The 15552-nt window shown below is 23.7% G+C and overlaps 1 protein-coding gene across 3 annotated transcripts in view; it reads left to right on the top strand.

Annotated features, from left to right (window-relative positions):
- The first annotated feature begins 2544 nt into the window (after nt 1–2544).
- The window catches only part of LOC126895493 (furin-like protease 2), a 71469-nt gene continuing 58461 nt past the window's right edge, over nt 2545–15552 (top strand). The window contains exons 1-3 of one of the 3 annotated variants that reach the window (XM_050667425.1): nt 2545–2889; nt 3297–3336; nt 3744–3920. In XM_050667425.1, the coding sequence (XP_050523382.1) occupies nt 3759–3920 (162 nt within the window). In that variant the 5' untranslated portion in view covers nt 2545–2889; nt 3297–3336; nt 3744–3758. The remainder of the gene's footprint in view (nt 2890–3296; nt 3337–3743; nt 3921–15552) is intronic. The other 2 variants (XM_050667424.1, XM_050667426.1) reach the window with 2 other exon arrangements.

Raw genomic sequence — 15552 nt, 5'->3', positions numbered from 1 at the left:
TTTTTTTTTTTGTGTCTGTGAACGCTCAATCTCAGCTCTCGCTGGACCGATTTTGATGAACAATATGTCAAAAGATCACAAATCGTATCTAGTCGAAGACATTACCCTCAAAAATTGAAAAAAATTCCCTCGTTCCCCGTAAACGGGGGAAACCTCCAAAAAAATTACAAATTTTCGAAATTTTTTCAATTTTTTTATTTAAAATTGCCATAACTTTTTTAAAAATGACTGAATCAATATAATTTTTTATATAAATGCATAATATCATTACCTTTCATTTGGTATATTTTTTTTTATATGTGACCCTTTACTTGCCCACAGAGGGGTATTATAATGACAACTTTTTCACAAAAAATTAATTTTTTCAACTTGATTTTTGAAAGTGTTCTAGAAACTCTGACACTTTTATATATATCTTAAATTAAAGATAATGTAATATACTTTAATATGGAAAAAAAAAATTTCGGACTTTATTTTATCTTCACGGTGAAAATAGCTACCGAATGCTATTATTGTGTGAAAATTTTCGATTTTATTTTTTACATTTTTAACTTTATAATGCTATGACATATTGAAAAAAATATGGATCAACATTATTTTTTTATGAGAAATAATATTTTTTATTAATCCCTTTTTCATTCGACATACTTTATCTTAATTAGGATATTAATAATGAACTAGCAGATCATGTAGCTTTTGGAATAATTCACCAATTTTTTAAAATTAAACACTATCTAAAGATTTGCATCGAAGCGTTTTTTTTTTATAGTGATTTTAATCACTGTCAGGTATCATTATACTTGATCCAACTATGACACATCACCACTGTGCCGCGGCCCCCCTGTGCTGGGTTTTTTTTTATATATATCTTTGATATTTACCTACCATTTGGTATATTTTCTGTGAAAATTTGACCCTTTACCTGCTCATAAAAGAAACCCTCTTGTGAGCAGCTAAATGGCACGTTTCTACAAAAAATTGACTTTTTCAACTTAACTTTTGAAAATGTTCCAAAAATACTGTCACTTTTATGTATATCATAAATTAAAGCTTATGTAATATACTTATCTACGAACAAAAAAAATGTCGAACTTTAAATTGTCTTTATGGTGAAAATGGCTACAGTATTAAAAAATAATTTATTTTATTTAAAAATACCTTACAAAGAGAGCACATTGATTTTCATAAGTTTAATTTTCATTAAATTTAATTGACATAGAATATAAAGTAAAACTTATTTAAATTTTTTTGCTTCTCATTAGTTGAGAAAAAAAACTTTTGAAATTTTGAACTAGTATAAAATGTGTCATTGTTATCTGACACCAAATGCTATGTATAGTTGTCGTGTCAGTAACATTTATATCTTTCACATTAGGGGTACATGGAATCAAATCCATCAGTAAAAATTAATTTTTTGCACTTTTTTTGAGTCAGAAAAATGTTTTTATTTCATTTTATTTTTATCTCATTTAGATTCAATAACTTCAATGAACATCAAGGATCCTATCACTGTAGTCTTCCCTTGCGAGTAGAAATTTCTTATTCGTATTAAAATGATTTTAGTATGTAATATTTTTTATAGGTTGTCATTTATATTCTCAGCTCTCACTTGATCAACTTTAATTAACGATACATTAAATGATCACAACTATTATCTAGTTGAAGATATTACCATTGAAAATTTAAAAAAAAAAACCCTTTATAAAATATAAAGTTGTTTTCTTCATACAGACAATTAAAATCTTTCATTTCTAATATTTTTAAAGTATTCAATGTCAAATTAGTTTTGATATGATAATAGGTTTCAATTACAAAATTAAATTATTTTACTTTGTAATTTATTAATTTTTTAACACTATTCGTGTGTGATATTACCAGTCTACAATAGTCCAATTTTTTTTTCTATATAACAATGATTAAAAAAATACAAAAATACGTTTCTACCTAATAGGCCAGTCTGACCTCAACATATAAACTATATATATATACAGGGTGTTCACTAAGTCAGGAAACGGGTTTCTATTGTTCTCATTGTTTGTAACAATGAGAACAATAGAAACTCGTTTCCTGATTTACTGAACACCCTGTATATATATATTAATTTAATGATTTACTCCAGGATGGACTTTTATTAATATATAAGAATTAATATTCTAATATAAATTTAAATCAGGACGAGCCTGTGATATATAATTATGTTTCCGTTTAAAAAATTGACCAAATATTTTGACGTAAGAATTCAGCTGTACATACATATTGTACGTGTAAAGTAATACATGTATTATATATGGAATAAAAAATTGAAGTGATTAGTTTAGACATAAAAAGTTTTAAGCTCATTCAAATTCTACTGATTTTCAATGTTAAACATGACGTCATATTGTAGTATCAACTTAGTCAAACTACTTGAATTATAATGAGTTATTTGATAGATGGTAACACTGAAAACATATGTTTGTGGGAAAACGTGCGGCACTATCACAAAGTTCTTCTTTTTATCAATTCAGATTTAAGTTGGTTCCAATCTCCAGCTGTCAGTTCAGTTCGTTATTATATGTCGTTTGTCGTACTTGTCTGCTGTTCCGTTTTCGTAAATTAACTATAAATTAAATAAAACAATCTTATAAAATATAACCACTATAGGTTTTAATAATTAATATTTATATTATTGATTAAAAATAATTATAATTTTTAAGTGTTTAATTTTCTTCGAATTATTGCATCTATCAAAATTAATTGAATTTAAGCTATCAAATCTCAAATACGTTACGCTACAAAATTAAATTATTCTAATAGTTATTGTTAAAGATAATTTAGAAAAATCTAACAGTATGTATAGTTTCTATCAATAACATTTGCCAACCTCATCAGAGTCTTCTATAGAGAGAGGTATGATTTAAAATATTTTTGCTAATAATTAATAATTATGCTTTGCTTATTTAATATATTTAAAATTAAATTTATGGAAATCTATTTTTGTTCAGATATTAAAATAATTACTGGTAGGCCTACAGTTCAAATTAGTTGAATAGTCTTTGTTTATTGTGGTATAATGAGTAGATTTTATGTTTATTTAAAAGTTTTAGATTTTATTTGGTTAAATATGTAAAATGGATTATAAATTAATTTTTAATTCTAATAATTGTTCAATTATACTAACGTTCTTTAGATAACACATTTTAAAATTAACAAGCGACTGTTAACAATATTAAAATTTAAAATGAAGTTGAAGTTATAGGGGACTTTTTATTAATCAATCAAATTTATTTATGTGTTTTTTTGTTATTATTTAACAGATGAACATCAGGGAAATTTTCTTAAGCTTATTCTGTTAAGGTAATGTTCTATTCTATTTTTTCTTTTTTCAATATGTTATTTTTTATTAGTTAAAAGTTTTAACAAGTATTTTTTAATATTTAATAACTATTAGATTTTATCAGAATTAATATATTTGTTCTAAGAGAAATAAATATCTCCTAAGAAAATCAAGAAATTTTATCCTTTGTTTGATTTGTAAATATGAATATTTGGGATACAACTTATATTTTGAACAAAATAGAGAATAAATTTTCTTATGTTTACATGTTTTAGATCTAATTTTAAATTTGTTGCTTTAGTATATTGGTTAAATGTTTTACATCAGTTAATTTATTTAATTATATATATAATTATTTACAAACCTATTTAATTTCTAGTTTATAATTATATAAACATTAAAATTAATTAAGTAATTTAATTTTTAGGACTATTTACGTACAATGAGATCATGGTTTGGTCTTTTATGCCTAAGCATTGTCACATTGTGCGTTGGACAGCGTCAACGTCCAATTTATATGAATCAATTTGCTGTTCACATACCTGAAGGTTCTGAGCATGCTGAACGAATTGCTCTTAAACATGGTTTTAACAATATAGGACAGGTAAGAAGTTATTCTGCAAATTTATTTTTATATAAATATATGGTCAATTATAATTTTTTTATTATATAGTTATTTATTATGATATATTATAAAAACTTAAGTGAATACTGATTTTTAATAATAATTATTTAATTTATATTTATACAAATAAAACAAAATTACAATTGTACCAGACATTTATTTTGGGGATGAATAGATAATTTAGTTAAATTTATTTTGGATATTTAGTTTGAAATTAGCTTTATATTATAGTTATAATCAAATTTCCTTGAATTAGGATAAAAGGTTGGGTTAAAAACTTTACATAGTTACACCCTTATGTGTATTTTTCGCTGATATCTTTTATGAATTAAGAATTAAATAAAAGTAGCAATTTTTAATTTTTTTAAATTAATTTTTAATAAACTTCCATTAAGATCTAACTATTTGTGTTATGAAAGTGGTTACATTGTACGTATAACAGAAGTTTTAAAAGAGTAAATTAAAATTGTATTATATCAGTATATGATTAGTAGTTGGGATTAAAGCGAGGAAGAAGATGATATATATATGTTAAAAACTATGAAGAGTTAGTTGAAATATTAAAAAGTCATTTTACACTTGAAGTGAATTAAATTTTGAATGTATCAAATTTCACCAAGATAATCAAAAATCAGTGGCAGACTATGTTGTGGAGTTAAAAGCCAGGACTTCAAATTGGAAACTTCCAATTTGAGAACTATCTTGTTTAAAACAACAAGGCTTACATTTCAAAAACATGTAAAATAGTTTTAATTGACTAAGATTAAATGTAAAAAAAAAATGTTAAATCAAATTGTCATAAATTGCATTCAAAAAACGGAAAAGCAAACATACAAAGGGAAGGTCCAAAAATAAGAGTTATATTAGTCAATCATATGGCAGAGTACACAGAGAATATATATCTAAATTTTGCAAAAAGGTAATATTTAAGAAATAAATATGGCAAAAGAATTTAAAGCAGTTCAGCGTCATCCAATCAAAACGCTATCCAGAAGTTATCAATAGAAATGGAGCAGATAAATTGTATCGTGGAAGAATATTTTGTGGTAAAAGCAGTCAAAGTAGTCCACTACTTCTCAGTTGAAATAATTGTGGAAAATAAACTTGTGTCAATGGAAATAGATGTTGGTACTGCCACCTTGATTATATATGAGATATTAATATTTTCTTGTAAGCTTTTAGTAAATGTAAAATCTTAACTTGCATTTGGGAATAAATTAGTAGTTGCAGGGCAATTTTGGTTAAATAATTTATTTTCTAAATGGAAATATGTAATAAGAAGTAGTAAAATTATTAGTCAATTAGTAGATAGAAGTAGTCAAGAAAATTATATTGTAGAAATGGTAAAATTAAAAAGAGATCAATTATTTAAAGAATTAGTATATTGTTATAATAAAATATGTTTATACTACATACACATTAATGAATATTATAGTGTGTTGTACAAAACATGCATCTAGCGTATTTTATTTCTCGATACTTTATTAGGTATTTTGATTACTAACTTATTAATATTGAATTTGTCTTTTAAAATTCTAACGTTTTTCTTTTATATGTAATCCGATTAATATGTTTGATTTTCATTTGATAATTCATTAATTGTAATAACATGAAATGGTCATGTCCCCATGTTTTTCGAAGAATATTGTTCCATTATATATTAAGTTATTATAAAACTAGAAATAAATATAATTTGGGAAATAAAATAACTTCATTCTGGTTTAATTAACGGCGTGGTGTAACTTCCTACAAATTTTGTGAATTTTTGTTTTAATTTCACTGGAGTTGAATTTTAATAATAAAATTATAGGAATCAGGTTTCTTTGAAGATAGAGTAAACTTATGTAATTTATCGTTTAATAATGATATTATTGGAATTTAAACAAAACCTGTAGTTTAAGATTAACTTGTATATGCGGTGCAAATTTTATGTACTTTGCTTTTAATATTATATTATACATACGTAATCGGTAGTCTCATATTTAATCCCGGCATTGCAACTATGTATAGTAGAGTGGGAAATATTTTTACTTTCTCCGACGATGTCAAAACTCACTATAAGTAATTAAAAGTCTAAAAACGCTTAATGTGTACAATAATTATTCTATAAAACTTAATGAATGTTGTTTGTAATAATAAAACTTATTAAAAATGACTACCAATCCAACTTTAATATCTAGTCACTTGTTTCCAAGTTATTATTTCTACTAAGATATCAAAAAAATATTTATTTAGATAAATCGCCAAACTACTGTTACGGTTTAATTTAGTGTCTAGACGTTATAAGACGAAATATTAAGAGAATAATGTCTGTAATGATTATTTGTCGACTAATGTTATTTAGAAGTTAGTATTATAGTTACTATTATATAGTGATCAATTATATAGTGATCAACACGTCGTATTTCGTATCATAAAATATTGTTGGGTTAGTTCAAGCGAAATGAAAACAGACTAGGATTTTTTTATTAAATTATTTGTTTTAAAATATATTTCAATGTTGAGTTCATAAAAAAAACAGTTGGTAGGGTTTTTCCAAAAAGTTGTTTTAAAACCATTATTTTTGATATTTTTTTTTAGACAGTAAAAAATATAACAGTAACCCCCAACGGTTACGCAAACATTTCCCCCGATTCTCACAAATCATAATATATTAAAAAGTAAAAAACTTTTTGTTTTCCGAAAACCATTGCCTCGCTATTAAATAAAATATCATACGTCATGAGAAGTAACGGGTTTTAGTAGGCTGTCTAGGAATTTTATGTATGCACTTTTAATTTTATTAATTAAAAATTATTTATGGTTAGTTTATTATATTGTTTACCATTATAACTTTTTTAAATATCAAGAGTAAAATTATTTAAATATATCATAAGTTTTCGATTATTATTGGTTATTGTAGTTCTTACAAATATTATATAATAACAAAATTATAAATATGTGATTAGTTTGAAAAAAGCATTTTTTTTTGATAGTTGAATATACAATTTAGTAAAGATAATCTCCTTAACGTAGACATATTTCTGTTGTATAAAGTTTTATTGTATAGAAAATTCTAATTTGATTTTAATCCTAAGAAATGTAGTGTATTAAATATTTAACATTATATTTTTACTGATACTCAATTCCACAAGTTTTTTTGGAAAATTAAAAAATTACAAACTTTATATAATAATATTAGTAATTACAGATTATTACTAAATTTTAATCTGTCATAATGAAATTAATCTGATAGATTGTAATCATTCGTTTCTACATTTTTTTTTTTGATCGGGGGCGTTCTTAGAATTTTACCCCAGAGGATTGCTTGGATTGATATTAATGGTCATATTGATTTTTGTTGAACAGTAGTTAGTCTCTTGGCAAGCGTAAACAAGAGTGCATAATTTTAAACAAATTACATTATTTCCGTTCGGTTTAGTGGTAGGAGCCAAAGTAAGACACTGACCAACTCTAAACAGACTGTTGTCGCCATTTTATTTTCTTTGCATTAGCTTAATTGTTATTATAAACAAAATGTCTCGTAAAGCGAATATTTTTTTAAACTGAATTTCCTTTAAAGAGATGTGTAAAGTCTATGGGTTTTGTTTATGTTTAACATACTAACCGATGTACTCGGTTTTTATAGTTTAAATAATTAAACATAAACAACAAAACAGTTATTTGTTGGATAATCATGTTCTTGAATATGTTTTTGAATAAAATTTCAAGAATTAAAATTTGTCTTGATTCACTAATATTTTAATTTAAAATAAAATAAAAACAATGTATGTATCTTTTATATTGTAGTATATATAATATATGATATAATATAAAGAAAAATTACTCATAGTTTGAAAAAAAGTTTTTATTCATTTTTAACCATTAAGTCTACTGTAGAAAACTTAAATATCTTAAAAACAAATTTCTAGTTACGTCTACTATTAGAAGAATTATTTCATTTTTTGTCAAATACGTTTTAGATAACGATCCAATGAATTTAATCTAAATGTATTAGTTTTAAATATTTTTAGTAAAACTTTTCAAAATAAAACACATATTATAAAGAATAAAATCAAAGAATTCTAAATTTAGAAGATAATATATCTTCTGTAAATGACACTTTATTTAACTATTGTCTAGTATACTTAATCACTGTAATTGGGTTTGATCAAATTAATTTTTCTAGGCATGTTATATCTTTTTAAATCGAGAATCTAAATTTTATAAAATAGATTGATTCCACATAATAAATGTTCAAATTATGTCAATAAGTTAATTGAACTTAACTTTTTATTAAATTTTTAAAAGTTGTGTAATATCTGTAAGCGTTGATAAAATGCGTTTCCATTTGAAACTTATTACACTGTTCAGAATTACATTTAGGTAATGTTAAGTTTAGTATTACTTAAGTATATGACTGTAGTCATCATAAATATAAATCATCAATTGAGAGAATATTTCCTGTTATCGAATTAACGTCATTAGTTCTTTTCGACAACTGAATATATTATGCAATTTATACATTATTTCGAGCATAATATTATTATAGATAAACTATTTAAATTCATTTATACTTAAATCCAAAAGTTTCTGTTCCAAATTATATAAAATTTTACTGTATAGAGATTAGCTATGAGCACAAAATGATATGTGATGTGACGTGACAATGAATTAGAAGTGAAATGTGTGTCAAATAGTGTCCTGTTACCTATTACGTTGTGTTACGCGTTCTTACACTTGCTAGTATTATTGACGCACAATAAAATATCTAAACTTTGAAAAAAATATTACGGCATTTCATTTTTGCAATGTATTATAATAAATGCCGTGTTGTGTTTTATTTCTTTTTTCTTCTTCAATAATCAATTTAATAAATGCACTAGTCTATTTAATATTATTGTGTAAATCATAAAAATTAGGATAAATTTATATAGTAGTACGATGATAGAATGTATTTTTATAAAGTTCGTAAATATTTTATATTAATTTTCAAGAACATGCAAGTTGAAAAAATGATTTCTTGAATTGAGAATTGAAGTTATTTATATTCTTAGCTAGTAAAAACTGTTAGATTTGGGTTAATACATGGAGTAATTCCAATTCAACATTAATAATGTTAAACAGTTAATTTACATAACATTTTTTTTCTACATTATTGTTACTCTAAAATATTTTACATATGCATATGATTTAATAATTAAATGAACAAACAGATTGATCTTGACAGTTATTAAAAAGTTTTTATACATTTATTTCATTTTATATCCACGGGGTTTATAGAAATTTTGATTTATGTTAATTAAGTTCTAATTTTGGGATCTCAATACAATTTTTTTATATTGTTAAATAGTTTATTTAAGAATTAATTTTTTATATCAACCCGTGCCGAATATTCATTACGTTTCAAGGTAAATATATAAAAATAATTCAATACATAATTTATAGCAAATTTTAGTGTCAATTAGAAAATGATCTTAATATTTATCATTTATAGATTTTTTAAACATATAGTCTTATATAAATAGTATAAAAAATATCGTATACTTCATTTACAAAATTATTATAATCACTTAATTTAATAAAACTAAATTTAAATATTTAATTCGATTTTTGATATACCGTTTTTATATTATTCTTTGTCAAAATTAAATTATTTAAAATTTTAATTTCCAATCATCAATTATCAAACGTTTATGACAAAGACTTTTTCTCTATATTAATGTGAGGAACTCTATTTTTTGCTGTTTTTTGCTAAATCTAATCTAATGTAAATAGTTCAAACCCTGACTAGCATCTCTTCTAAGAAAGTTTTTTATTCAAAGACTTCTTCAGTTTCTTTAAAACATTTAAGAAATTCAATAAATGGTACTTATATATTGAACTTCGCTATATGAATTAAGATGCGAATAGTCTAAAATGGGTTGGGTTATGTTAAAACTCAAGCTGTTCATTATGATTTTATTGTACTATAAGATTCATCGTATTGTGTTGTTAAAATTTAGTTTATCTCTAGTTTTAATTGTCAAAAAAGTAGGCAAGATCTGGCTACGCAATTAGACATATAGGTCCATTGCGTGCACCTCCTACCAAATTGTAGTAATGGAGTAGTGATTTTAATTTGAAAACATAAGATCCAAACATTACTTTTTTTTTTTATCAAGTTTTCATTTTGTTAAATTTTGTTAAAAGTAATTTTAATTCATAAAATGATCTAAATTTCATTATTTTAAATTAATGTTGGGCTGCTATAAAATTTAATGTTTTTTTTTTTAATTTTCAATGTCTACAAAGTTGTTTTTAAAGAGATAAATGTATGTTAATACTGCAAATTTCCCATTGTCAGTAATTTAAATTGATCAAAAATTTTAATTCAGTTGAATGTATATTTTTATATTTGTTTAGTTTTTATAACAGAAAGTATAATCCACTGCGCATCAATCTTTTTGCATATTGTTTTGCTTCAAGGTCTCTCGACAAATATAAAAATATTATCAAGCTAGTGACTTGAACAACAAATGTAACTATGTTGTTCTAGTTGAGTGCAGGGCTGTTGGTAGCAACCAAGGTTTATGCACATTCAGTTCAGCTGTAGATTGCCCGGTGAAATGTTGGTGCGGTTTTTGAGGACAAGGAGAAATTATTTAGTTATATTTTCATTTTTTTTTTCGTCAGATACCTGCATTGTGCAATTTTGTGCTTATGTATTATTATTGTCGACATAAGTATGCTGTGTGTATGACATTACCTTTATGTGATGAAATAACTTGCTAATTTGTTCATCTTTGTTCTTGTTTAATAAAATAAGGTAGTAAATATGGAATATGTCAAAATATTCCATACATTTAATAATAAAACTCGGTGTGCCTACAGCTTTATAATGCATTTATGAAAATGTGAAATGTTTTTTTTGTAATTATGTATAAAGCACCATTTTAAGTGGTATGAAGAGTATGCAACTGAATTTAGTGTCTTGTGAAAAATGGAGAAAAAAATGCCATTATATCATTAAATAATAGTTTTTATTGTGTTTAGAACAGGCGAATTATAGTTAACATTAATACAGAAGTTCTAAGAAAAGATCAAATTCATCTTCTTAAAAATTCAATAGTCTTTTATAGGTTAAACCCAATAAATTTTTATAAAAAATCTAGTCCGTTATTTGGATATTTACTTAGACATTAATAAATATTGATGTTGAAAAAAAAATAATTTTTACAGTAAATGTTTGTTAGTTAATTTAAAATGTAAAAAGGAAATCATTAGGATATTTTTTTATCTATTAATTGTATCATATAATTTTAGTGTTATTAATACATAATAAACAGTTTGAATGTTATAATTAAGTGACTGTCAATGAGTTTTTGGGAAATACAAAAATATTTATCTTTAATGTTTTAAAAATGTACTATATTTTTGTTTTAGCTTGGTTTTTAATATTAGTTTAAGATAATATCACATTTTCAAAATTTTACTATTACAATTTAGTATTTTACTTTTTGACTATGGAATGAGCTACTGAATTCTTTAACTTTTCCTTTTTAAAAAAATTATCTAATTATAAATTAAGGTTTCATTTCTACTAAAGTATACTAATTTAAGATAGAAGGTCGAGTGATTGTGATTTGTATAGTTTATTATATGAAGGTCAAAATAACGCAGACAAAAGGAAATACCCTAAGTATTTTAATTTGTAACTGTATTATAGATTTTACGTTACATTGTTGTTCAATAGTATAAATATTATTTGAAATATAGATGCAGAATATAATAATATTATGTCTTGATTTTACTAAATTTTTAAATATCATTAGTAAGTAATTAAAGTTTGTTTGTTAATAAGCAAACACAATAACAGGACAATACGGTGACCGTGTAATGGCGTACTATTAAATTGTAATTATACACTGTAACCGTCTATCACACATATCCGGTGTTTAATATTAATGTAATCGTAATACAAAAAATAATGCATTTAACATAATAAAGATAAAAAAACACACGAGATAATTATGATAGATAATCTATTATATGAGATAATATTTGTTGATTATGTATGTGACTATTCATGCAATTGAATTATATTAACTTTTATATTATTTTTTCCCTTGAGATATCGTTTACTTTGAAAAAATTGCAATAATGTTACTATTTTTATAAAATAGAAGGTTGGTTAGACTGTTGATTTTTGTAAAGTTTATTTTGATTATTAATGATTTTTTTTATATATTATACTACTCAAATCTGCCTTTTATTTAATATCTTTCTAAGATTTAATTAGAAATTATGCTACAAACAGCTTTGGATAAAAAATAAATTAACAAATTTATTATATGTTCATTATAAAAAATTTCTTTTGTGAAAACATATTTTTATCTGAGACGTTCTTTTCATAACATCAAAGAATAAAAGTGACTTAACAAGGTTGTAATATAATTAAAACAATATGGTTTTTTTTGCCATGAAATTTTAAGGGTTTTTTCATACTTGTTTAATGTTAATTTTCTTCAATCTCAGAAAAAATATTTTTATTGTTTAATATAAACATTTTATATAAAAACTGAGGAAAACATTTATAGTGAACGTTTTTTCGCGAAAAACTGGTTTATTGGAATGTTATTTAATTTTTATCTCAATAGCATTTGGTAAATGTTTTTGGCGGAGTGGTTAACTCTAATATATAACCTTTCATTAAATGTTAAAAGGGTAAAATCAAAGTAAATTCTAATATACTAAGTAGAGAATTTGATATTAGGGCTTAAAATGAATAATTTGTTATATAGTGTATTTTCAACTAAAATAAATACACATAAAAAACATTTATATTTAAAATTTAATTATGAATATAAATAAAAAACCCAGCACGGGAGATGGCGTTACAGTGGTGACGTGGCATAGTTAGATCTAGTATAATGATATCTGACAGTGATTAAAATCACTATCATAAAAAATGCTACGAGGGAAATTTTTTCAATTTTTGAGGGTAATGTCTTCGACTAGGTACGATTTATTATCTTTTGACGTATCTTTGAAAGAAATCCGTTCGGTGAGAGCTGAGAAAAAGTGGTAACAGAAAAAAAAAAAACACATCATAGTAAAACCATACCTTCTCAGCTTCGCATCGTAGCTAAAATTTTACGAGTATTTGTTATAAATTCAATGGACGAATTCTATTTAGCGTGAACCCTAGTTGTTAATGGTTCTCAGCTGAGTACTATGACTGCCAGATATTTATTTTCATCGCTGTTATTAATTTTAATAATTTATTGAGGTCGTTTTGAGAAGGCATTATATATATTTAACAATAAAGTATATGATGTATTATTAATACATATATTATTTTGAAATCTTTAATTAATTCACTAAAATATTCTACTGATTTATACAATATGTATTTATATTCATTTGCATTAACTTAAATTTTATTTAGTAATTTGATTAAATTATATTGTAATAAGTTAGTACATTTAACTTATTACCAAATAATTAATGAGTTTCCTGGATATATCATGGAAACCTATAAAATTAATACCTATGGTAAAAGTAATATTTATCACGAATGTTAATTATTCAAGAAATACCAGTTTAGACTTTCTTCTAAATATGTTAGTTTTATAAAATAGTCAATACATAACTTAAGGGTTTTCTTTAAGTTGAAAAATATATAACGTATTATAGTATCATTCCGGATGTGAGCTTTAATAAAAATTAAATGAATTAAATAGATTTAAATTAAATGTACGTGGAATTTAACATGATAAAATTTACGTTCTTAATTATTAATAGTGTTTTTTTAATATTTTGGAAGTTGTTTGCATAACTGGCTATGATTTTAAGGTCATGCAAACAGTGTTCTATGTTAAGTTATGACTTAATCGAATGTTTAATATATATATATATAATTAATATAGAATACATTGTCTTAATTAATTGAAAAGACAAATGTATCAAAACTCCGAAGAAATATTATATTTAAACTTTTATTTGAAATATTATGTCTCTTAAATGTAAGATAAATAAATACAGGAATGATGTACTTACAGTATCACTAGTTTATATATAAAATGAAATAATTAACAAAATCAGTCTTAACGTATTTTTAAGACTTACGTGTTTTTACTGTATGTAGTGTTTGTTGAGCTATTTATTAAGAACACAATATCGAAGTTTTTATTTCTGAATTTCTTGTATAATTTCCTTTACTTGAGTTTTACTTTTATAATTCTAAGTTAATCAAAAAAAAGTTATTAGACATAGAGCAGTTATTTCTATTAAATTTACCTCTACAACTCAACTTAATAGGTTCGGGGGTACGGACCTATTAACCTTAATGGATCGGTTCCGAATTTTGCACAGCTCATTTTTATGAACATTAAAAAAAATTGAAAAATTTTACTTTTTTGTGTTATGGATTTAAATATTTATTTATTGAAATTGTTTTTTTTTAATAGTCATGGTATTGATAGAACCTAATTCTTCATTTTTTTTTTATGGGAACAAATTTTCACAGCATTTAGTTAAATGTCTTACGAGAGAAAGCCATGTTTTTTATTTGTCAAAAATATTATTATTTAAGTAATATTATTAATATTATCAGTTTTTCAATTTTTAATGAATCAATCTTTTATTTTTTGTAAACTGTTAACATACAGTTTTGGTCTATAGTAGAAATAACTTTTTATAACATTTAAATTAAAAAATTTGTATTAATATGTAAGATTGGCATAGTTTTTAATTGTACAGAGGTTTTACAAATGTATTATAATTTTGTGCAAGCAAATCATACACTTAAAAAATATTAAGCCTAAATGGAAAAAAAATTAAATTTTTTTGTTTCCAACTATAAAAATTCAAATAAATTATATACCAAAGCTACCTAAAATTAACAAAAAATAAATATTTAATTGGATTTTTATCCTAGTTGATTCACTGCAAACGATTATTTATTATAAATATTTGATGAGAGTCTCTGCTCCGTAAAAACTGAAGAATATTAAGTAAAAATTTTTACCTTATAAAAAATTATTATTTTGTTTAGAATTTTAAATATTTATGAATTCCCCAGTTTATAATAATTGTTTGATCTGTGAAAGTCTTTTGTTACTTAAATGAAGTACAAGTATTTGTTGTTAATTTTTAAGCTTTTAGGGTTATTGGTTGAGTATTTGCCATTTTTACTTCGTATTACCAATGGATTTGGCACAAAAAATATTTCTGCAAAACGTTTGTACACAGACAAAAGTGTATGACATTTTTGTATATAAAATATGTGTGCGTGTTTTTTCTAATGTTACTTCTGAAAGAAAAAGTGTTACCATGTTTTGTTATGTGTTTGTGATATATGCACTACACACTGACAGATAATTTATGTTTTAAGAAAATAGTTCATTTTTATGTCATTAACCTTATTTTCTATGTCAATAGCAATATGTTTAATTATTGGAAAAAATCTTTACGTTTTATATCTTCAAATAAGCCAATTCATAGTATTCAAACTTTTTGATCAATCTAGATGANTTTAATTATTGGAAAAAATCTTTACGTTTTATATCTTCAAATAAGCCAATTCATAGTATTCAAACTTTTTGATCAATCTAGATGATTTATAATTCTATTATAGTATTTTAATTTT

Source organism: Daktulosphaira vitifoliae, unplaced genomic scaffold (assembly GCF_025091365.1).
Source record: "Daktulosphaira vitifoliae isolate Bord-2020 unplaced genomic scaffold, ASM2509136v1 Scaffold_1, whole genome shotgun sequence".
Lineage (NCBI taxonomy): Eukaryota > Metazoa > Arthropoda > Insecta > Hemiptera > Phylloxeridae > Daktulosphaira > Daktulosphaira vitifoliae.
The sequence above is the reverse complement of the archived record's forward strand: the minus strand, read 5'-3'. Positions and strand labels throughout refer to the sequence as shown.